This window comes from Meleagris gallopavo, chromosome Z (genome assembly GCF_000146605.3).
Source record: "Meleagris gallopavo isolate NT-WF06-2002-E0010 breed Aviagen turkey brand Nicholas breeding stock chromosome Z, Turkey_5.1, whole genome shotgun sequence".
Classification (NCBI taxonomy): domain Eukaryota; kingdom Metazoa; phylum Chordata; class Aves; order Galliformes; family Phasianidae; genus Meleagris; species Meleagris gallopavo.
Genome location: NC_015041.2, coordinates 10,332,859 through 10,357,725, shown reverse-complemented (window position 1 = coordinate 10,357,725; position 24,867 = coordinate 10,332,859). Strand labels below are relative to the sequence as shown.

Here is a 24,867-nt window from a genome sequence, read left to right as displayed (position 1 = left end):
TCCCTTCTTTTTTTTTTTATTCTACTGTTCTCCATGTTTTGTCTCTTCATTTCAATATTTAGTTCTGGTATACCCATTTATATTTTCAGTTGTCTCACAAATGAATTGGTTAACAAGTATATTGTCCTGTTAAAAAAAGCACTCTGATGTAAGTTCCCAAAGTTCCAATCACTGAAACCTCCACAAAACTTTCTTTAGTGGAATCAGTCCTGTCACACGACCTGATTGAATTTATGTTGTCTAATGTAGTTTTTGCTCAATACTTGTAGACATGTATGCAAAGTTAAACATGAATGTGGTCCACGTGAGTATGATTCTGGCTTTTCAGTTCTGCTGCCTTTTGTTTTGCACTCTCACTTCAAACAGTGAACATTTAAAAAAAAAAAAAAAAGCAGCAAAAAGAGTTTTGTAGACATTTAATTATTTATTTTCATTTTTACACATTCCAAAGTTGGTATGTAGTTTTGGATTTCTTGATGTAATGTAATTGTTTCTGCTTCATGTCTAAAATGTAAGCACTCAAGAAAAGACATGAAGTATTGCAATTGTTGTCCACTCAAGTAACAAGTATGCCCACTATATTCAACTATAATACATCTTACCATATTCAAATGTATCTTATTCTCTATGTAGCAGTTTCTTTGAAAGCTTTGCTTTAAAGACAGTGTACAGCGTTGGCTGATGATTTAACTTTAGTTGTTCTAAAAGTAAACACAAGTAATCAAACAGGAAGAAATTGGGTGTGTTTTTTTTTTTTTTTATTTCATATCCAATACAGATAAAATTATACTTGTGAAAAACCAAGACTGATTTTGGAAATCCACTCATGTGAAACCATACTTTTATCAGGAAAAAAAAAAAAAACATTCCTGCATTGCATAGTTTGAAATAAATGTTTACAGATAGTATTTTTAGGAGGAAGTTTTTTCAAGGCACTTTCCTCCAAAGAGATGAACAGCCATATTAAAGAACAGAGACTAAAAAACTTGGAAATTTAAGGAAACTTATTCTAAAACCTCAAAAGAATCAACATACTGAGTCAAAATATGTACAGCACAGTTACTTACTGATAATCTCTTTGCTTTTTCAGCTGAGGCACAGTTAACCGAGAAGACTTCACTTCAAGGCATCCAGCAGCTGGTTCGCAAAACCTGTCAGGCATTGGCTTTATGGAAGTTGCTTTGTGAGCACCAATTCAGTGTTGTTGTAGGTGAGCTTCAGAAGGTACGACCTGGATCATATGATTTTAATTTGTTCATATTTAATAAGCTTGAATTTCTTGTTGCTACTTAGATACTTCCAAAAGTGCATTGCTTTAACTCGTTAAGGGGCAGATTACAAATTTTAAATCGAATATAGATTTTTGTTCAGGTTGCTACTTTTATTTTTAGGAGACAACCATCTCATTACCCAATTTTAGCAAATTAGAAGCATTGCTAGCAGTAGATTCAGTTTTACTTTTGTTGAGAGTTAATAATTACTCTGTTTCATAAATTATAATATTGTTCTAAATGTATAATTTTATAAAGTTTTCTCTTTGAATTGTGGAAGATGTGCAGTGAAAGAAATAGGCTAATGTTATCTAACTTAGAGGAATTAACTCTTTGCATTACTGTTAGTAGACTTTGGAAAGACTAGTAGATTAGCGGAGAGTACTAGTGTTGTAGAGGCTTCATACTGCACTTTTGCACAAAAAAAGGTCTAAAATCTATCACAGAACAGCTGAAGGAGAAAGAAACCACTGAAGATACCTGCCTTCTCCTGCTCTGAGCAAGCTCTACTCTAGACCAGGTTGTCCAGGACCATGTCTAGTCAGATTTTGGATATCTACAAGGATGGCAGCTTCTCTGGGCAACCTGTTCCAGTGTTCAACCATCCTTAAAAAAAGGAAAAAAGAGTTTTAATTTCTAGTGTTTTGACATTTGGCTTTGCATCTTGTTCTGTTGCTGAGCACCACTGACAAAAGTCTAGTTCTGTCTCCCTGACACCCTCCCACCAATTATATGTTAGTAAGATCACCCTCTGCCCAACTCAACATTTCTGTCCTCCTGAACAAACCCAGTTTTTTTCCATCTCTCCTTGTATAGCAGTTGGACAGATCTATTAATACAATGGGAAAGGCATTACAGCAAAGGTGTGATGATGGAGGGACTGACACAATAGAAAGGTGCTGTAACAGAAGGGAAGAAGATTGCTCGCCCATATCAGAAGATTCTAGGTTCACAGGGAAAAGCTTCACCAAGGAGGGCTCTCCAGAAAGAGATCCTTCCCTTGTGTCAGTCAGCTTTTAAATGAGCTCTAGAGAGGCACAGCCAGGCTTCATCCCTTCCGTCACACAGCTGAATAGCCTTCACCTGTGCACCCAGGGCTGATCAGGTCCTTTCCCCAGGAGCCCAATCAGTGGTTCAGGCCGTGACTCAACAGTTCAGTTCCCATACACCCTGTTTGCAAGAAAGGCAACTTACAGAACTATTGGTTCTACTGTTGTGTACCCTGTGCTAATGTTGAATTTGCATCCAGTCCTTGATGAAATTATTTTAATATTGGGCATTCTGTCCTAGCAAGTCACAGAAGAACTGGTTATTCCAAGTTGTATTCTTTACCACTAAAAAGAACAATTTTTGAACTTTATGAATGCACAAATATTGAAGCTGTTCACACTGCTGTCTTTGGAAGGCAGCACAATTTCCATTACTTTCGAAAGGCAGCTTTTCTCTTATCTTGGACAAGGAACAAGTTGCTTAGCAAATAAAACCTTTTCCACTCTCTGCAGTAGTTTTAGAGTTTTTGTAATAGTATTTTAATGCTCTAAGTGATCATCAGTGGACACTAGTGGCAGCTAGCTAGCTCTATTTGAGCAAATATTCCTAATAATTTTTATAAAATAAATAAGCTATGTAACTTAGTATAAAAAGGCATAGAGTCTAGATTTTATACACTTCAAAAAAATTCCATCTCATTCTGCATCATCACATTCATTCATGAACATACTCAGATGATTTCTGTTATTAAAAACTGATATTCTTGCTTTTTAGTGTTCTGATAGTGCCTTGTAGGAAATAGGAGAGTAGTTAATAACTTTGTTACAAAGAACTGAAATACATATGACACATTGTGTAGACTACAGGAAGTCATACAGAGTTCTCACTGTCCTTTCACATCCAGTAATCTAGTGTCTTCATTGATAGAGCTTTCTCTATCAATGTCTTTCCACCTTTCTATATATGCTTTGTTTAAAATAATGTATTTCGTTGCTATGCACTTCACTATGCTTACTTAAGTGGAAATAGTTTACTTTGCTGTAACATTTTTGCATTCCAAGCAACATAAAAGTATTGGTGAAGTAATGAAATGTGCTGTCTGTCTTCAGGAACTTCAAGAACATCTAAAGATGACTGCTTTCAAAGACTTGGTAATTAGAGACAAAGAGTTGACTGGAGCACTCATTGCTTCTCTTATAAACTGTTACATCAGAGATAATGCTGCTGTTGATGGCATAAGTGCCCATTTGCAAGATATCTGTCCCCTTCTCTATAGTACTGATGATGCTGTCTGTTCCAAGGTAAGCCCACTTCGAGATTTTGCAGCACCAAAACACATTATTAGAGTGTATTAGAGCACAAGTGCATCTTCATCAAGATTACCAGTGACTCTAACCAGAGTGGGGCAGTTGATGCACTGGAAGTAAGGGATTCCATCCAGACACGAGCCTGTGTGAACCTCAGCAAAGCCGTGTGCAAAGTCCTGCACCTGGGTTAAGGAAATCCCAAGTACAAATATGGGCTGGGCAATGAGTACTAGACCTGTGGAGAAGATTTTGGGAGGATACTGGTGGATGGATGCCTTGATAGGAGCTGGTAACGTGCAGTTGCAGCCCAGAAAGCCAGTTGCATCCTGGGACATATTACAAAAGGTATGGCTAGCAAGTCAGTGGAGGCGTTCATGCGTCTCATGAGTCCTCACCAACAATAGTGTGTTCTGCTCTGGGCCCACAATATAAGAAGGATATGAACCTTTTGGTGAGTCTAGAGGTGAGCCATGAAGCTTACCAGAGGGTTGGAAACCCTCTCCTATGAAAACAGTTTAAGAGTTGAGATTATTCAACCTGGAGAAGAGAATGCTCTGGGGAGATTTTAGAGCAGCCTTCCAGTTCTTAAAGAGGGCCTTCAAGAAAGATGGCTAGTGACTTTATTATAGCAATAGGACTAGGTATGATGATCTTAAACTAAAAAAGGATAGGTTTAGATTAAACATTGCGGAGAAATTCTTACCCCTTCATGTCAGAGGGGCTGGAATAGATGATCTCTGAGATTCCTTCCAGGCCTAACCATTCCACGATCCTGTGATTCAGATCAGATAATTTTGGCATCTTGTGAATACCTTGCACTCAAGTGATTTCAAGAGCATAAGAACTAATGTCTTGTTGATTAGTGCTGAAAGTTATGTGAATTCTAGTTTGAAGTTCTTGCAGTTATTTGTAGGCTTCATAGGGTCTCTAGCTCCAATGTGATGCATAAGTCTTTCTGATGTTGGTAATATATATCTTATTCCAGGCTTTTCTCAGCATAGTCTTTTACCTAGTTCTGTGGAATTTGGAGAGGGATTATTATCTTGAAGAACTCGTAATTGAAGCTCTTCCAACTAAATTCAGCAAAAGTATCTGTTGAGGGGAGAATAGAGGGGAAATAGTTAAATCTTGTCTTCACAAGTATGCAGACTAGAAAGTCCTTGTCTCTAATGCAGTTGTTGCACAGTCCTTATGCTGGAAACTTGGTATTATGTACTGACAAGAGGAAGCGTTTTTGAGAGTTTTGTGTGTTTTTTATTGATTCAGCTTTGAGTCTTGTCATAGTAACTCACTAACTCAGTTACGTGAATAGTTTCCATTTTCCCCTCATTTGTATGTAGGCAAATGAATTGCTTCAGCGGTCTCGACAGGCTCAAAACAAACTGGAAAAAGAGAAAATGCTAAGAGAGTCACTGAAAGAATACCAAAAGATCAGCAATCAAGTAGATCTTGCTAATGTTTGTGCGCAATATAGGCAAGGTAAGAGGCAATCACTGATCTTTTTCTGCTAACCAGTTTCTGTTGTATCATTTTACACCACCACCCTTTTTTTTTTTAGCTTCTAAATAATCCTACAACAATGTTTTCTGATTACTTCCTAGTAACTTTCATAATTAGTATTTCTCAACCTGTTATTTTTAAAGCCATTCTAGGTTTTACCTGCAAATGAAAAAGGAAAGCTTCTGTTCCTGTATTGTACAACTGTTCCTCTATGTACAGTGTATTTCCTGTTTTAAGTACAGTGTGTGAAGTAGTAATTTCTGATGCAGAATTTTATAATGTATTATAGAGAATCTGATTGAGTAGAATGCAGTATCTGCCAGCATAAGGAAAGCATTCCCATCCACTTAATTCACAGTGCAGTTTGCTTTTATTCCATACACGTGGTAATAATGTTTTTAGCAAAATTTTTTGACTGCAAGTAAGCAGAGAGTAAACTATGGTATTTTTGCAGATGAAGTTTAAAACCAAACATACTGTTTGAAAGATGGTTCTGAATCCTGTTTTGTCTAGCAGAAGCTAGTACAGTATTTAAATGCAGATATCACTCTTTTAACAGTCAAGATTTCAGCTTCTGCTCTATAAATATATAACTTCAGACTTGCATGTAATCCTACAAGTTAGGTATGGGCATAAACCTTTCTAAGATAACATCTCTAAGATGAGAGTGAATATCTCTGATTGTTCATGTTCAGAGATATTTTACGATAAAAAGGGCTAGTATTTGACGTCACTTATTTGTCATTGATTTAACACATTAATTTCTGGGGTGTTTTTTGTTTAATTTTATTTTAATTTACAGTGCGTTTCTATGAGGGAGTAGTAGAGCTGTCTCTTACTGCTGCTGAGAAGAAAGATCCCCAAGGTCTTGGCCTTCATTTCTATAAAAATGGAGAACCAGAGGAGGATGCTGTTGGACTCCAAGCTTTTCAAGAGAGGCAAGTTTTTGGGATACCCTCTTAGCATTTTTGTAGGAGCATTGATTTCAGCTGACTAGAAATTAGTCCCTTTGGTGAAGGCATTGAGGGTAATAACAAGCAAGCATTTTAGAATAATATACACAACATTTTGCCCAACGTACTTTCCTAGATTATCATTAATATGGCAACAGCTTAATTTGAAACAGGATAAAGTGATACATACAGAAAACGTTGTGATCTGATCATTACAGAAGTATTTGTTAGAAAGACAACTTGAGACCAAACTAGATTTTGTGAAGTACTTGATAATATCCAACTACACAGTCGGATATCTACAAAGGCATGCAATAATGAAACTTAGAAGGTGGTTAAAATTGTGTGGCTTTAATTTTCTTTTGCTTTATTTACAGATTAAACAGCTACAAGTGTATAACTGACACCCTTCAAGAGTTAGTGAATCAAAGTAAAGCTGCTCCCCAGTCTCCCAGTGTACCCAAAAAGCCAGGTCCTCCAGTTCTGTCATCTGACCCCAACATGCTAAGCAATGAAGAAGCAGGACATCATGTAAGAAATTGGAAAAAAAAAAAAAGACTGTATACTAGAAAGTAGTGTGATTTTAAGTGTTTAACCATTTATTATCTATTTTTAAAAAATATATATATATTTGGAATATTTTTGTAAAATAGATAAATTCAAGATGTATCATGTACTGGCTTATTTTAGAGTGTTAAGAATACTAATGATATGTAAATAACATACGAAATTAAATGTTGTCATTGATATATTCAGTATTCGATGCAACATAATGTCTTTTTTTTTTTCCTCCTTAGTTTGAACAAATGCTAAAGCTAGCTCAGCGTTCAACAGATGAACTTTTTAGTATTGCGCTTTACAACTGGTTGATACAAGTTGACTTGGCTGACAAACTGCTACAGGTGAGTGATATTCAGGGAATAATTTGTTGGAGGGTGCCACTTAATAGACAAGTTCATTGTAATAATCCAAATGCTTTAAAAGAGAGAGCAAGAAGATAACTGTTGTCTTTATAACTTTTTCAGGTGACTGCCCCCTTTTTGGAACCTTACCTTGTTAGGATGACCAAGATTGACCAAAACAAAGTCCGTTACATGGATTTACTGTGGAGATACTTTGAAAAGAACAGAAATTTTAGTAACGCAGCCAGAGTCTTGGCTAAATTAGCTGACCTACACAGGTGCGGATCATGTGCGATTTATTTAATATATGTATAGTTAAAAAATTAAAAAAAAAAATTAAAGCCAAGGTCAATGCCTTTTTTTATTCATTTGCTGTTTTAAAAAAATCTAAATAAATGGAATAGTTAGCTTCTGACCCACATCTTTTTTGCAAAAAAAGTATAATTTATGTATCATATGGTAACTTACAATGTATTTCCTGTTTTAATGGTGTGTGAAATGGTAATTTCTGATGCAGAATTTTATAATGCAGTAGTGTAAGGATAGGGCAGCTGATGGAGTAGAATGCAGTAACTGCCAGCATAAAGAAAGTGTTAAATGGGTCGAGTAAAATTTTTTGCATGACTCAGTAAAATCAGGAATGAGTGCTAGCTAACTTTCAGGGTCTAGTTATATAATATAATTAACTCTGATAATTTTATTACGTACTCATTTTGAATTATAATATTTGTTTTGCAGCACGGAAATTTCTCTTCAGCAGCGTCTTGAATACATTGCACGTGCTATTTTGAGTGCCAAAAGTTCCACTGCCATATCCTCTATAGCTGCAGATGGGGAATTCTTACATGAACTAGAAGAGAAAATGGATGTAAGACAATTTATTTTAGCTACAGTCTCTTTGTATTATTGCACTTGGTCTCACTAGCACATGGCATTTATTTTTTTACCAAATCTGCCAAAATTGTTTTCTGTACTTTGCTCCCTATGTGATTAAATTAAGCAGTTTATAATCTGAGCTAAGACAGTAGCACATTATATTTAAATAAGGTAATGTTAATACTGAGTGTTTTCTTCAGATTTGATTATTTTAATCCAATCTTGAAATTGTTTCTATGCAAGGTTGCAAGGATCCAGCTTCAAATACAAGAAACATTACATCGGCAGTATTCCCATCATTCTTCAGTGCAAGATGCAATCTCCCAGCTTGATGCTGAGCTGATGGATATAACGAAGGTAGTTAGAAATTTCTCTGCATTAAATGTCATTTTGTCGTATTTGGGGACTAAGCGGGAATGCTCTGCAAAGAATGATCTAATGCTGAGCAGAAAATGTGAGAGATAGTTAGACATTTCTGGTCTCAGAATGCCTGTGTTAGACTTTCTCTTTTCGATATTCCTTCAGTCTCCTGTACTTCAGTTTTTTCTTCCTTAAGCTTCAGAGTTCGTGATTTATTGGAGCATTGTATTGGAAAACAGCATTCTTAATTGTATCTTCATGGAAAAATAGGGATTATATTTAAGAAGTTAAACTGCTTATACTAAATGAAAAATCATTTTAATGTTGTATTTGACAACAGTTATTTAAAGTACGCCTTTTCTATGTACCATATGTCTACCATATAAGATATGGAAAAATTGATTTTAAAAATTTTCAAGTTTTCTCTTTACTCTACTTGAAATGTCAAACCTGGTCTTTTTTTTTTTTTTATTTCTTCAGCTTTATGGAGAATTTGCTGATCCTTTTAAGCTCTCAGAGTGTAAGCTTGCAATTATACATTGTGCAGGTCATTCTGATCCTATCTTAGTGCAAACTCTCTGGCAGGAAATCATTGAGAAAGGTAAGTCTTAATGGACCAAGACTGGTACAAGCTAGAATTATAAGAAAACGGTATAATTAAAACTTTTCAGACTGATTAAGCATTGGTACTGGTGCATCTTTTCTGGAATATTCTTTAACGTATTTGATAGGCAATAATCCATTAAAGTTTATAACTTTGCTTTGAATGTGTAAAAGGTATAGGTTGAAACGTATTGCATTAGTGGCTTGAATTATCAATTCCAGATATTGAAGTGTTGTTCCATCTTAACATTTCCTAAGTTCCCATTATGTATGGAATTTAGCATAACTCTGAAATTTTATCTGAAGGTATTAGGTAATTAGTATTAGGAAAATCTAATTAAAATGAAAAGTGGCAAAAAATGGCAAGAACTAAAGAATTTTAGGGGGAATTCAGTGCTTTTATAACATTGACAGCAGTGGTTTTTTCATTTACGTGTAGAGGAGTGGAGTCCTGGGCACTATTTGGCAAGCCTGGCCACTCACATGTGATAATCTGTCTCCATCTGTGTCATGAGTGCATAATTTGCTCTTCTCCCTTGCGCCCTTTTTTTTCCTTGCGTTTTGTACCGAGATAGCCATTGAGCAAACAACACTGGCAGTGATTTGAGAAACAAGCTATGTAGTTTTGGGTTTTATTTTCTTTTATTTTTTTTAAGTAGAATTATATGGAATTTTGAAGAAACACAGAAATATTTGAAAATACATGCATTCATCCTTTCACTTAACTATGTTGATATTGCTTTGACATATGTAGCATAGTATTTTTGCAGTGCTGAAATAAATTTAAGTATCTCAGTATAGCTATTCATAATGTGGAACTTCTTATTTTTCTAAACATCTCATTATTTTTATTTTTTTTCTTTCAGAGTTGAATGATAGTGTGTCTCTGAGCCCTGCTGACAGAATGCAAGCACTTAGTCTAAAGATGGCATTGCTTGGAAAGATATATGCTGGCACACCTCGTTACTTTCCTTTAGGCAAGTGGTTTAGCCTGCATAGCGTATAAATATATGTATTACTTCAATGGGTCTCAAATTTTTCTGGCTACTTTAAAAAGACTATAACGTAAGAAATTTCAGTCTTTTTTTTTTTTTTAATCTTACAAATGGAAAGAATGCTGATAATTTCATTCCTTCCAGTGCTTGCAATACTTAATTGACATATTTTGTTGTGAAATTTTTCCATGTATCTGGTGAAGCAACGCATTATTTCAACCAGTATAATGGAGCTGATCTTCATGGTAGTTAGGTGGCGCCTTTCCTTTTTATCCAAGAAATTAGAAGCAAAAGCATTATTCTTACAACTGGTTCATTGGTATAGTAACTTTGATGAGGGACTGAGAAGAGGGAGGTTAGATGAGAAGTAGAAATTGTTGCCTCTAATCTTGTAAATACAGTATAATTGTGTGTTTGCAAAACCATTGTGAGTATTACAGTTGTAGTTTTTCCTAAATTTAAGTAGACTTTACAGGTTTTTATGATGAATTGGAAGAAAATGAAGCTTAGGGGGCAGCAACAGTTAGATTTGGATGGCTATGAAAATCACAAAGTAATTAAGTTTGTTTGTATCAAAGTACCAAGTCAAAATGCATACTTATGCATGTAATAAGGTCTTAGGCCACCACATTTGTCTGCTGTCTGTTGAAGCATCTGTTACTGCAGAGGCAAATTCAGAATCTGAATTCAGAAGATCGCGGAATCTTTTGGAGGTTCTTTCTCCTTTTGAGATGCTCAGACACTATGACAATGTGGTGTTATATAAAAATTGGGAAACTTAGTAATCAGTATCAGGTTATTATTACTGATGCTTAAACATGATAAAGATGATGTAGTTTTGCATATAGAGCTAACTGTGCTAGCAAATGGAATGGTAATGTGTTTTGTGCTGAAGCAAAAGTTGATGAACTTCTCTTAATAACATAGTTTGGTATCAGAATTATAATAAAGAGTTCAGTCTGAATAATTCCTCTCATGCATTGCTGATAGCTTAAAACCATTCTTTGGAGGTAGTTAGGAATTACATATCCTTTTCCTTGTACAGACTGGAGGAGACTTGTATATACTTCACTGGTGAAAGGTGCCAACAAGGATGCAAAAGACAGAAAATCAGACTTGGAGCTACTAACTTTTGAATGACCTTTTTGCTAGATTGGAATCTAAGTATCTCATTTTATTTTTTCCTCCAGACTTTTTAGTGCAGTTTCTAGAACAACAAGTCTGTTCTTTGAACTGGGATGCAGGTTTTGTAACATACACCATGCAAGAAATCGGCGTGCCGTTGCCAAGGCTGCTTGAAGTATATGACCAGTTGTTTAAAGCACGGGTAAGGAAAATAGCCACACACATAAAATAGATAGTTCAACTACTGTCAAAGTTTAACTGGCAGAAAACATAAAATAGTATTAAGTGTGATTATATCAAAGTATCAACTTCATAGCTTTTGTTACTTGTTTTTTACTCAGAGACTTCTGGTGCTGCTTTTCATCTGTTGATTTTATACACTTCAGTATAAGAAAAATTGTTTAAGATTTTGTCAATTTTTTACTTCATCTACATCTGATTTAGAATTAAGTAGGATTACAATTGTTATGCTGCAGAAGGAATGCCAAATTTTGAATGTGTTAATTTCATTTCTTTTCTACTCATGACTAAAATTTGCTGTGTCATCAGTATAATCAGTGCAATAGGCATATTTAACAAAGATTTGTATTTTTAAATTTTGCTTTTTAAAACAAGTTTTCTGAATTAAAACACTGAATAATTTCTTTTCATGTGGGTCCCTTAATGTGAGGAATAAAAAACTTTCTAAAATTTCTTAACTTTACAGAATCCTAGGTAATGGAAAACTGAGGTAAATTTCTGTAAGTTTTTAGCATTCAAACTTTAAAACAGTCCTCAAAATACAGATTTAATGTAGGTTAAGATAGAAGTCCTGCTTACCTTTGATTTTTGTTACAGTGAATGAATATCAAAGCTAATCATTTGTATGCATCTGTTGATCAGTTTTGTTTCTTTTTATTAATATTCATCTTAATAGTTTGCACTCTCTTTTAGGACCCCTACTGGAATAGAATGAAAAAACCCTTGCATCTTTTGGAGTGTATTCATGTATTATTGTCAGGATACGTACAAGATCCAAGCCGGGTACTCATGAGGTAAAAAGAGCAGTTATATCCTAATGAAGTATACAATAAAATATATAAAATATCCTAAAGCAGGACACTTCAGCTATTTCCAAAGCTTTTCTTCTGGGTGAATTTTTAGTGTTTGTTTTCAGGTGGTAATTTCCAAGACTCCTAATTTTTTATCAGTTAGTGAGAACTTGTAGGGTCTTCCCTATATAACTGATTCAGTAAAAATTATTTTCTCAGTAGCAGATTCAGGGGAAAGTGACAGTATTATTTTGTAAAATTTTTGGCAATGTATTTTAAAAAGCAGTACAGACAAATTGGAAGGAATCTGGCAATAGTGTGGAAAAGTGAAAAATAGTTTTTTTTTTTTTGAATGAAACAGTGTAATGTTTCTTGAAGAAAGACTGGTAGCAACCAGCTTTTGTACCCTGGAGAACACTAAACATGGGTATAAATCTTCCCAAGTTGTTTTTAAGAGGCTGGTGATTAACTATTCTCCAAGTTAGCTTTAAATTTGGTATTGGAAAAAAGTGCTAACTAAAATAATAGTTAATGTACTTCAATAAATTTCCTGTATTCTGTAGAATCTCTAGTGTTTAGAGTTTCTGTGAATGGACTGTAAAAAATTGTAATCCTGCCTCAGAAAAAAAGAGCAGAATTAGACAGTGTCATTCTAACTCTTCTTAAGATCAATTTTTGTAATTGTGTTGAAAAATACACAAAATATTCCCTGTTCAAATACATAGTTTACCTGCCTTCCTTTTTTGGGCCTTCTGTGGTAAATATTCTATCTCGTTAGAATTTGTGAATATTATGAATATATATCAAATTTGATTCATTTATTCTCCCATTATGGCTGGCTTACAAGCACTAGACTTACAAAACCATTTCTTATAATAATGAGCTAAATAATTAAAAGTAGCTGAAATGCCTTACTGATACATTATTCCATTAAAATGTTAAGCTTACCTTCTATTTTGGAAGAATTCTCATATCCAGAAACTATTCTTCTGAGTTTTATGTGTTCTTCACAGGCGGCGATTCACGAACGTTTGCTTGGATGCTGTTAGCTGTTACCTGGTTGAACTTCAGTCTATGAGCCCAACACTAACGGTGCAGACTATCATTGGGAATTTTAAATCGCTACAGGCTAAGTTAGAGTGGCTTCACTGATTGACCAATACAGTAAAAATCGCACAGATAAAACGTACTGTGAAATGAAATTTCAGGTTTCCGCACTGAATCTCTGGAAGAACAAAAGCTCATTGAATTTATAAGACAGTTGCATGTCCTGCCAATTATTGATTATGTGGCCTGCCTGTTAGTCCTACAAATTTGTTGCAGTACCTACAAATTGTGGAACGCGAATGAGGAAAATAATTTGTTTTGCCACTACCACATTTTTTAATTACAGAAAAGCTTTTTTTATACTATTGAAATAAAGTACATTGTATGTTTTTTCTCATGAAAATTAAAAATATTTGGAAAATATTTTCTTTTTTCTTTGTTTAACATAAGGTAATGGAGAAAAGCAAGAGTTATAATTTACTTTACAGCTGTTTTACAAGTAATAAAGCAAATGACAACTGAAAAAGGTAAGAATATGATAAATGCACGTGCTGATGGAGTCAGTTTATAAACACGGTCAGGTCAAGGAATAGTGATTCAAACATAACTAGCTGGGCATTACTGGCAAGTCTTTCAATAAAAAAGATGTTCGTTGCTTCCTTGTTATCACTTTCATTATCACCTGTATATAGTATGTTTGGATAAAAGTGCAGAAATTAGCAACCAAATTCACACTGCAAGTGAAAGGATTAAAAACCTGTGACATTATTTTCCCTATTCCATTTTAATAAACATGTTTTCTCTGTTAAAAAAAAAAAAAGACTTATACTTTCAGTATGTGGACACAAGCACATATATGTTCCTTAAAATGAGCAACATCTGTGCCTTATCTTGACTTCATGCTTCCTTTAAAATTTCACTCTACACATAAATTTATGCTTTGTCCCTGTTTCATTGCCATGAGTTGTATACATATCTGATAACATAAACTGTATACTGTGCACAATAAATTACCAGTTTATGTGGGTATTTTTTTGCAAATAACTTTCTAATGCAAATAACTTTTGATGTAAATCAGAGGTAAGGGAGAAGAAAATGCATTTGTGTATGAATACAGAGTAGGTAATGTATTTTTTTTCCAGCAGAATGAGTAACTGATATACATACCACAAGTGTTCAAAAATAGAAAAAAAAAAGTTGTGAGTTAAGATATTCATTCACATGCAGGGTAACTATTTATGACCTTTACTACCAGCTGTTATTGTAGCGTTTTGTTGAAAGTGTAAATGTCCTTAAAAACTGCCTGGTCCATTCTAGTGGGTTTCTATAGACTGCACCTAGTAAAGCGTTATGTAAATTAGAATAATTCTGGGTTGTTGGTTGTGTTTTTTTTGTTTTTTTTTTTTTACCTCTTATTAAACCAAAAAAAAGATGAAGTATTAATATTGGCTTTTCCAAGCCAGTGTCAGTGTTGAAGTTCATTCAAAAAGTGTTTAAATAGAGAAACTATTTTCTGTAGTATAGTTACCTTGGTCTGGCTGCAGTTTTGTTCATACCCCATAGGAGTGATGACCCAAGTCTTGCTTGATCCGTTTAACTTCTCGTGCTATACCATCTTGTTTGCCTAATGTGTTGAATCACCTTCTGTAATCTGCTGTAATCTTCTGTAATCTGATGGCTGTTTTCAGACCTAGGCAAAGGGATGAAGGGCTGAGAAGTGACACAAATCAGAGGCTTTTTTTCGACATTATAGAATACAAATCCCTCTATAGCGACATGCTAGAGGAATTTCGAAGTGCATCAAGCATCACCTTCGATATTTTTGTCGCATGTTATTTCAGTACAGAATCGTAGGACCGCTAAAGTCACGTAATGCAGCAGTCAGCCCATCCCGCCGCGCACACTTACTGCGGCACTCAGTGCCATCATTACTGTTCTGCCGAGCGCATCCCGGACAGCCTCATTTTCACACTTCCCGCGCTCTGCTGTGGAACGCAGAAGAGAAGAGGAGGGAGGCAGGGCGGAGCGGTGCGGCAGTCTCGCGATGATCTCGCGGGATCTTCCGTCACGGAGAAGGTCGTGGCGGGGTAGAGGGGCGGCGTCTGCGTGCGCTGTTGGCCCGGCAGCCGTTGGCGGCTGTTTGTGTCGGTGTTCCCGCGCTCCTTGTGGAACGAAGTGTGTAACCTGTATGGCTGAGCTCAGGTGCTGCCAGTGAACTGTGTGAGAGGAAGCAGGGGCTCGTTTGCAAAGGGTCCTGTGAGAAGAATGAAAACTTGCGCTTTTTCTTATCTCTTTAGAATGTGGAGAAGGCATTTGGTTTTCTTTGTAATGGTTACCTAGAGATTTAATGAGAATGGAGGTCAAGCTAGACGTTCTCGTGTCTACATCTATCAAACAGAGAAAACCGTGGACTCGCATCACCTGGATTGGGCAGGTGAGTGTAAAGAAGTTTAACTGAAATAATGTTCTTTAAAGAGTAGATATCTTTCCATTATATAACACTTTGCATCTCTGTTTACAGAGAGGAGGGTAAAAAAGGGGTTAGTTTGAATGCATTGCATTTACAGGTTGCAGAAAATAAAAGTGGTATCTTCTAAACTGGTCTTGAGACTTGAGACTGGATGACAAGATTTGAGTCTTTCACAAGATGTGCCTCACGCTTGAGTCTTGTTTGGTGGTTCTGGTTTCTCATATCCTTTCGTTTTAAAGTACATCATTGAAAATTTTGGACAAGGGCATTTTCCCATTCCCAGTTGCGTGTGTTGAAAGATGCTTTATTAAACCTCTTTACTAAGATGAGGCTGGATTTTATCTTTTTGTAATGTACGATTTCTCTTTAATTAGGTAAACTATCTAAGGCCCATTCTGTTTGAAAGTAGTGGCAAAAATCTGTCTTTAAACAGGACAGGATGAGGGAATGGGTGTCTGCGTTTGTTGGCACGTGGTTTAGTTGAGATACTGTGAAGAATTTTTTAATAACGATTGTGAGTTTTGTTTAATAATTTAAAATCTGTCAAAATGAAGTAGTCTGATGCTACATATGATCCTTAAATCATAACATCTCAAGTTGGAAGGAATATATAAGGATTGTTGTGTTATAAAGCAGGTATGCTAAAGAATGAAGTTTAATAGGATAATCACAGCTGTAACATTCTTTCTTTCTTTCCCTCTTCATTATTTTTTCTAACACTTTTATGTCTTTCTTTAATGTTTTGCAGGCTGAGTAGAAATTATTTTAAAATGCTCTTTTCTTTTAACAGGAAAAGGAGGCTGTTTTTCTTCTAGATGATAAACATATAAATGAAATTAATCTTGTATCAGGGAAGACAAAGAAGAAGATTCCTCAGCTGCAATCATTGTTAAAAAATGTGATTGTCTTAACAACATCAGTAAATGGTTAAGTATACTATTTCATGTATTATAAACCCAATATATTTAGTTTTAACAGTTTAGAAAGGTATAGTACCTGAAATATGTTCCAGTTCACTTTCAGCTTTAGAATTGTGTCTGCAATGGAAAGGAATTTTAAGTACTTCATAATAATGTGCTTCAAAATATCTCCCTCCTGATGAACACAGGCGCTTGGCTGGCAGGATTACTTACAACAGGAGAGTTATTTCTTTGGAATAAAGATCAGGACTGTTTAAAAATAATACCAGCAGTTGAAGAGTCCAGGAAGGTAGCTACAGCAGCACAAGGTAGGTGTTTTTCAGATTGTCTTTTGAAAAATCAAGTAGAGGCAAAAGTCTCTTTATTGTAAACTGTTCTTGCACAAGTTAAAAGCTATATTCTAGTATTGTTTTGCATCTCTATCACTTGTCTGCAAACTAAACTGTGACAACTGTCCTTTTTGTTACTTAAATAATAGATTTCTAAATGCAAAAAAATGGATAAACTGCCATCAATTTTTAAGTGCAGTTTATATTTTGTTTGCAATGGTTAATTATCAATTGTAGAAAAATATTCTTTATTTAGCTTATGAATACCTTGGAGAAGATATAAATCTGATTTAACTGCTGTATGCATCATTTTAGGTTTATTTTGTAGGTAGGATTTTCTGATAAGCAGTGATTAGAGAGACTATTACAAAGGCATATACTTGCAAATTTGTTACTAAGTTGCATATCATTTAAATATCATCTTACTGGATAATCTCATTGACATCAGGTTAGAAAATGAAATAGTGTAGAAGCGATCTGTCATTTTAAGGAATACATGCAATTCATTTAGGAGTTGAGGGTGATAAAAAAGCAGAGCTTTTATGCATTTATTTGTAGTTTTCATAGGAGGGGTGCTTTGAGAAAGACTGTTTCTGATGGTTGAGTCTCCTGGGAAGATAACACAAAATCCATAAGAACGGGCATCCCCTCTGACTTACTGCTTACTACTGCCAAAGGCTAGCATTAATGATGAGGTTGGAAATCAGAGGTACTTAAGGAGGCAGCTTGAATTTTTTGTGGTAGAGATGAAAGTAATTTTCCAGTTCTTTTTAAAGTCTAAATCTAGCAGAGGATCAAAAATAATTCTGGTGTTTACTGTTTTTTCTAGAGTGTTTGATGAGATTGTATTTGTATGTGTCTGGAGATGGCAGAAGGGCACTATTAACTACTCCTACAGCGTGTGTCTTTTTGTGGGAGAGCACAGAATATGAAAACACACTCTCTTTTAAAAAGTCTTCTGAGCGGTGGACTCAAATTTTGCCTAGTGAATCAGTCACATTGCCTTCTGCTGAAGAGAAAGAAATTGGAGTTCATGCTGCTTTCTTACAAAATGAGGTAAAAAAAACAAAAAAACAACAACAACAAAAAAAACCCAAAAGCATCCAACCTTTTGGCTTTCCTGGGCCACAGTGATTGAACAGAAATAGGTTGGGCTGCATACACAGGGCTGCTTCGAAACTAATGCCTCGTATTTATTTCCATGGAAATTACAACCGATATGAAGAGTGCAATAACACTATTTGGTAGAGTAAAATCTCAGCTACAAGGCACTATTTTTCAGTGTAGTCACAACCACTAGCTATGCATTTTCATCGTCATTGAATAGGAACCTACATGCTGTGCTAGTGAAGATCTGCGCCAGAAAAAGGGACGCACTGTTGCTGTCACCACTGCTGAAATGCACCACATACTGTCTCATTGTGCTCACATCCGCTGATTGGTCTCCATAAATGTTCATAAGTGTCGATGAATGTCAGTGGATGCCATTTTTTCTGCATGGGAAAATTCAGTGACACACCTTTTCTTCATCCGCACTTCCGTGTCAGACTGCCCCTCTGCTGCCATCTGTCTCATGGCAACCATATGTAACAGAGTGGAAAGGTTCAGCCTCCACTGCCATAACACCAACATCTGCTTCTGACACCATGGGCCGAAGTTATAAAATGGCAAGCATTATATTTTGATCAGCCCTCATAAAATATGCTAAATAGTTCATGTATATAAATAATAAAACTTATTTTAATCTTTTATATTTTTTTAAACAAAAAAAGAGCAATACAGAACTAGTGGGATATGTGACTTGTTTTTGTGAAGCTAATGCATCAACCCCTGGTTCCATGGCAGTGCCGACAATTCTTAGTGAGCTTTCAAGGGTTTTTAATGAAATTTTTGATCTTGGGAAATTTTTGATGAAATTTTACTCCTCTGGCACTTCATCCTTAAAAAAGTTGATCACTAATATGTATGCTGCCAAAAAGTGATGACATGAATAAGATGTGATTGTGAAGGAAGGGATGTTTTTCTCTGGTGGGGATTACAAAAGACTCCGGTCAGATTTTTGGAGATTTTTGCACAACTCTATGCACTCCATTTGAAAATTTTCAGATCATCTATTTATGTCCACTGAAAATGGAGTTCCAAATAGAACAAAAAATGAGGATTTTTTTTCAGCAATCTTGAAGCCTGTTCTCAAATGCCTTTATCAAAAAAGGGAAAGCATGGCAGTGTATTTTCTGTTGTTCACAGGACTGTGTTCAGCCAATGAATCAAAACGCACACAACCCTGTGCTGTCAGTTGAGCTGCACTGCCCTGCGCCCTCCCCATACCCCGGCTGCAGCTCAGGCAGTGCTCATCGCACACCAGTGTTTGGCTGCTGCGGGGTGATGGGTGTGTGCCTGAGGCCGGGCTGGGCTGCTTGGCAGGCAGAACTGCAGGTGGTGCAGGGCGAGGGCTGGAGCTGGGCTGCATGTGGGGTGAGGGTTGGTCATTCCCACACACAAGTAAGTATGAGCAGCAGAAGCTAGAGTGAGTGATTGGCTCTTTGTTGCATATACATTTCATCGTTCATTTTATATGAAATTTAATGACAATGTAAGAACAGCCTTGCTGGATCAGATCAAAGTTCATCTAGCCTGTTATATTCTTGTCTGCCTTAAATTTATGAATGACGATATTTTGTTATTTTAACTCATGATCTATTTTGCTTAATGTAAAAGTACATTAATGCACTACTAGGATTTGGAGTTTATTTTGTCTTTCTTTTTTTTCACAGGTACTAGGTGACTGTTGTTTGTGCTCATTTGTGTTTTACTCTGGCGAGTGTTTGGTTTTAACATTTTTGATACTTCGCTGGCATGAAAATGGCTTTAAATATGCCAGGTACACTCAAAGTTATTTGAAGTTCACTAACATAAGAGAAAGATTGTATTAAAGTGTATTTTATGGTGAGGTTTCAAAACTGCATGTGAACACATTTACATTCACATGCAATTGGTTTTTCTAATCTCCTTTGTTTCCTGTCATGTTTCAAATTTTCTTAGTTTTTTTATTTAGAGTAGCATACAATTTATTTTCATATTCATACTCTTGAGTAGTCCTATGTTAGATCTCATTATGCTGTCTGAAGAGTTTCATGGGTAGAATGCTAGTCTCTTAGTTCTGTAGCACGGATCTGTATTTATTTAACTGTTCTATGTATTAGCCTAAACTGCTGTTTCATAAAAATCTTCTGCTTAAATTTTTATAACTTCTTCTAATTTGTAAGGTTTAAGAAGGAAATTAGTGGGATTTTTTTGCTGTACGTTTCATTTGTTTTTGTCTGTTTTATTTACAATGTATGAGTCATTCCACTCAACGTATCTGAATTATCTCTTTTTGTTTTGTTGTTGTTGTTTTTGTTTTTTTGATATTCAGTTCTTTGCCATACCAGATCCACTGGGTACAGCAGACTTGTTCTCTTGTTAATTTAGTGCCTCAGTGTGTATCTATAAAGTCAAGAGGAGCTTTGCTATCTGCATTTGCAAGAGATGGACTCTTTCTTGCAGTAGCTGTTAACCAAATTGATCCTAAGGTATGAATAATAGGCAGTACTTAATAGTTCCACTTGAATTAAGTCTGATAAAAGGAAATTAATAACAAATTTTAGACGGGATTTTCAATATTTATATTGGTACATGTGACTGTATTCATATTGATATTGATAGGCATGAAATTCTGTTATTCCTCCTAACAAATGACAGGTTAAATCTGAAGCCAAATCCTGATGCAGTTTTTAGTGCTAATGCTGTGCGGTATTTAGCATACAGGAATGGATAATGCAGTCTTAAAAACCTTCAGTTATTTACCAACAAAACAGAAAAAGTTGCATTTTGAGAGTTTTAGAAAAAAAGGTCAAATAGGATATCTGTTATATGCTCAATATGTAATCAATCTTTAACTATTTTTCATATGTAGAAATAGGTATACAAACTAATTAATAATCTAAATAATATTAATTATTGGAATGCAGTGGCAAATTGACATGGAGTAGTATTTCCAGAGGGACATCAGATGTAACAAGTAACTTGCTAATATAAATTACTTTTAAAACAATTGCAATTTTGGTGTAAATATTTAGTAGCTTGTTTTTGTTTTTAACATTTACTTTCTTATTTTAGGCAACTCAAATTTTGTTTTTAAACACCCTGAATTTTTTAACTGTTTCGGGTAATGTTAAAGGTTGCAGTAGCAAGAGTGGCACTGTCCCATCAAAGTTTATTAGGTAAGAAATTGATCTTATTTCTGATTTTGTTGTGCTCTTTTGCTTCTTTTTTTGTTTTCATTTTTGTTTGTGTCTTTGAAGAGGATGTTTTTGTTTGTTTATTTTAATAAAGTTATCATAAGATTTGATGCAGAGATTTTGACAGAAAAAAAATATTTTTCCTACCCTATCTAGGTCTTACTGGATCGGTGACATGAGTTGGACTCCTGATGGCCTTTTCTTGGCTTGCATGTTAAAACGTGGGTCTTTGATTTTGTTGACTGGTATGGGTGAATTGCTGACCTTGATTACTTCTGGCTGCTCTGTAGAATTTGGACCAGCAGAGTTTATTCCAATTCATCCGCTAATAACATACAGGTAAAAGGATTTGAAAATATCTAGATATCTTTGTCTGATTATTATACCTTACTTTCAAACATACTTACTGCAAATCTAAATTTCATCTTTCAAGTTCAGTCTTTTACTTTTTATGTCTCCTTTCAATATCTGTTTCTCATTCATAGTTCTATTTCTTGTAATGGGTTTGTCATCACGAAAAATAATGATAATGTGAGTATACATTATTTGATTTGTTTTATTTCAATTGTTTGAATTTGATAGTAAGTAAAGATAGCATGTGTTTGTGAGACGGAAAGAAACTAAACTTATACCAGTACTAAAAGTGTACATTTGTTTTAATCCTGTGACATTTCTCTATTCTTTTTAAATTTTACTTAAAGAACTTTGCTGTGTTTCCATCTCAGATCTTGTAAATGATATGTGCATGATCAAAAACAAAGATTTTTTAATAATATTTGAAGTACTCCAGTTTTCTAAATTTTGAAATTCAGCTGCTGGTTGTATAGGAGAATATAAGGATCTGTAGTAACACCTTAAAAAGGAAATCAGAGGTTACAAAAAATTAGCACGTGAATACCTGGAAGAAACAGAATAGAATCTAAACATTATTGTATTGAAAATGTGTGTGTATTAATAAAAAGCAGTGATATATTAATGATACATTATTGCATTGATGTGTTAGTTTGTACTTTTCATCCTGGTATTTCTGAAATTCCAATAGCATATAATGTTATATCTCATGAAAGCATTCAAAAGCATTATAATACTTTCTTAAGCCGTCTGGTTGAGAATTCACTTATTAAAATGTATTAAAATACGTTAATTATGGGTACGTATTGAACGTGTGAAGGTACTTCAAGATTCAAATCTTGAGAGTTTTTTTATTTTTCATACCCGACTACTAGAAGTAGGACTTCATTTTCAAGCACTTGTTACACACAGTAAGACTCAGAAAAGAGGGTGCCATACAGAGGTTTAAACTCAAATTGGGAAAAACATTTAATACTTAAACAGCTTTCAGTATTCCTATATTACTCAGTTGAATTTAAAGAAAAATTATAGGCTACGTTGCAACTGCAGCGAAATACTAGCATCTTGCAAGCATAAACAGTGTTATTCAATGTGCTAATCTTTTGAAAACTTAAACGTTTCCTTAAAAGGTATCAGAGATTGGTGCTGGGACTAGTGCTGTTTCACACCTTTGTAGGCAACATGGACAGTGCGATCAAGTGCACCGTCAGCAAGTTTGCAGATGACATCAAGCTGAGTGGTGCACTTCACATGTTGGAGGGCAAGAATTCTATCCAGAGGAGCCTGGATAGAAAGCTCTGAGAGAGACGTGGGCCCATGAGAACCTCATGAAATTCAACAAGGCCAAGGGCAAGGTCCTGCACCGGGTCAGGGCAATTGCGAGCAGAGATACAGGTTGGGCAGAGAGTGGCTTGAGAGCAGCCCTGAAGAGAAGGATTTGGAGGTGTTGATAAAAGACTCAGCATAAGTCAGCAACATGCACTTGCAGCCTAGAAGGCCAACTGTATCCTAGGTTGCATCAAGAGAAGTATGACCAGCAGGTCAAGGGAAGTGATTCTGCCCCTCTGCTCTGCTCTCGAGATACCCTACCTGGAGTACTGTGTCCAGTTCTGGGGCCCCCAACACGAGAAGGACATGGAGCTGAGTACATGTGCTTATTTCTTCTGTATTAATAATAATTATTAGTAATGAATGTTATTCATGTGATTTTTATATCTTATATTAAAATGTATCTTTATTTTAGACAGCACAACTCTTTGTGTCAAGACTCTAGTCAGTCACTTGGATCTTCAGCTTCTGAAAGTGATCTTATGAGACAGAGATTTTCTGTTGCTTGTCATTCAAGATTGCCCTACCTCATTGTCTCTGATGGATTCATGATAACAGTGCTAAGATTTCATAACAATGTTTCACCAGTGGGATTTTTAAGATCCCTTTTGCTTGATTCAACGCAACGGCTTGAAAATATCCGTAGGAATCTCATGAACTCCCAGGTAGGGTTATGAGCTTTTCACATGTATTGTTAAGTAAAATAAAACATATATATATATATATATATATGATGCAGAAATGATTCTGTAAAACCTCTGTCTCCAGATTGCTGCTATTTTAGAGAATCAGCAACTGTCCAAGTGGTACTGCCTATATTTATTTTGAGTGTTGTTAACTAAGGCTTGCTAAAATATTTGTTTATTTTATATCACTGCTCAATAGAGCTAAGTCTGGGAAAACAGAAACCTTTGAAATAAAATGTTCTGCAGTTGTTGCCAATCACCTAACTTTATGATGTAATATAATAGATATTGAGAATTTTTTTTGTGTTTGCTGTTGGAATAACACACATCTTCAAGTGGCTATGAATTCGTATTTTGAATTTTTGGAGAAGAAGAATATATTGGCATTCTCCTATGAGCTAGAAAAGTGAGCAAGAATTTGAGAACGTGGAGAGATGTTGCTATTAAGATGCAAGGACATAAACACTGTCAAACAAGCATGGTCATTTGAGGGATCAGGAAAGCAGATTCTTTGAGTGTGAGAAGAGTTACCAGATGCTGAAAAAAATGCAGAATTCCAAGGCATGTCCAAGTGATAGTTTGTTTCTCTGTGAATATATATGCTTCCTTACCTGTTCTCCCTTTCTGTCTGGGATTTTAAAACTGAAGCTTCTTAAATGAGATCAGTTTCCTTTTTTTATTTCGTAAGTATGTAATTTAATTTAGAGACAAATAATGTTTTGTATTATTGTTTCTTTTAGACTAAAGGGAGACATCTGTGTTTACGATCCCTGTTGTCTTTAAAAGACAGCCTTTTGAAACACACACAAAACCATACCTCCATCTTCTTCAGTGTTCCAAAATTTCTGGAAGAGGACACAACAGAAATGAGTCAGAAAGCCACAGACTTACTGGTACGTAATCATGTTTTTCCTTTTCTAATTATGGAAATGATTTCCTCATATCTAACATATTCTAACTGTAAAGTGTTTTTTTTCCCCCTAAAATAATAGTTTTTGTACATTGCCCTTACTAAGTATTTTAAAAAATAAGCTCTCATTTTCAATTTAGGTGCAAGGTATGCAGTTTTTTCAACTTATTATTTTCCAGTGATGATATTAAACTTCCTGAAAAAAGCTTATTAATATAATTACATCTATTTATAGCTTAGTCTTCAGCTTCACTGTGTAATGAAATATTACATCACAGTGAATATAATAAAGCTGTAAGGTACACTAATACAGTATATTATCCTAAGAAATTTCTTTTGATCCTAAGGAAATCAAATATCTATTCTCAGTTTCAGATAAATCTTTCATCGGTTCCAAAAATCTACCTGTATCTTATACAAAAACAGCTCTGGGATCAAAGTCACTGTACAGCCTTTCTCAATTCCATTTCATGCTTTCACTTTTTGAGCTTTTGTTGAATGATACTGTATTTTACAGTTATCTGAAAAAAATTCTACCTCTAATTCTAGGCTAAATAAAAACAAGTTTTCACTTTCCCATTTAAAAACAATTGCTGTCTTTATGCTGTGACTTTTTTTTTTTTTTTTTTAGT

General features: G+C 35.1%; 2 protein-coding genes across 2 annotated transcripts in view; both read left to right on the top strand.

Moving 5' to 3' along the window:
- The window catches only part of NUP155 (nucleoporin 155), a 30,601-nt gene extending 16,983 nt beyond the window's left edge, over positions 1–13,618 (top strand). The window contains exons 22-35 of the mRNA XM_010725349.3: positions 1,091–1,224; positions 3,371–3,562; positions 4,909–5,047; positions 5,871–6,006; positions 6,399–6,552; positions 6,819–6,923; positions 7,047–7,201; positions 7,662–7,791; positions 8,043–8,156; positions 8,640–8,760; positions 9,629–9,739; positions 10,948–11,084; positions 11,816–11,916; positions 12,927–13,618. Of these exons, the coding sequence (XP_010723651.1) occupies positions 1,091–1,224; positions 3,371–3,562; positions 4,909–5,047; positions 5,871–6,006; positions 6,399–6,552; positions 6,819–6,923; positions 7,047–7,201; positions 7,662–7,791; positions 8,043–8,156; positions 8,640–8,760; positions 9,629–9,739; positions 10,948–11,084; positions 11,816–11,916; positions 12,927–13,065 (1,868 nt within the window). The 3' untranslated portion in view covers positions 13,066–13,618. The remainder of the gene's footprint in view (positions 1–1,090; positions 1,225–3,370; positions 3,563–4,908; positions 5,048–5,870; positions 6,007–6,398; positions 6,553–6,818; positions 6,924–7,046; positions 7,202–7,661; positions 7,792–8,042; positions 8,157–8,639; positions 8,761–9,628; positions 9,740–10,947; positions 11,085–11,815; positions 11,917–12,926) is intronic.
- A 1,412-nt stretch (positions 13,619–15,030) lies between these two features.
- The window catches only part of CPLANE1 (ciliogenesis and planar polarity effector 1), a 60,153-nt gene continuing 50,316 nt past the window's right edge, over positions 15,031–24,867 (top strand). Inside the window, exons 1-11 of the mRNA XM_010725347.3 lie at positions 15,031–15,162; positions 15,258–15,394; positions 16,221–16,356; positions 16,539–16,658; positions 17,509–17,735; positions 19,454–19,560; positions 20,095–20,251; positions 20,838–20,941; positions 21,116–21,298; positions 23,055–23,304; positions 24,066–24,218. Of these exons, the coding sequence (XP_010723649.1) occupies positions 15,308–15,394; positions 16,221–16,356; positions 16,539–16,658; positions 17,509–17,735; positions 19,454–19,560; positions 20,095–20,251; positions 20,838–20,941; positions 21,116–21,298; positions 23,055–23,304; positions 24,066–24,218 (1,524 nt within the window). The 5' untranslated portion in view covers positions 15,031–15,162; positions 15,258–15,307. The remainder of the gene's footprint in view (positions 15,163–15,257; positions 15,395–16,220; positions 16,357–16,538; positions 16,659–17,508; positions 17,736–19,453; positions 19,561–20,094; positions 20,252–20,837; positions 20,942–21,115; positions 21,299–23,054; positions 23,305–24,065; positions 24,219–24,867) is intronic.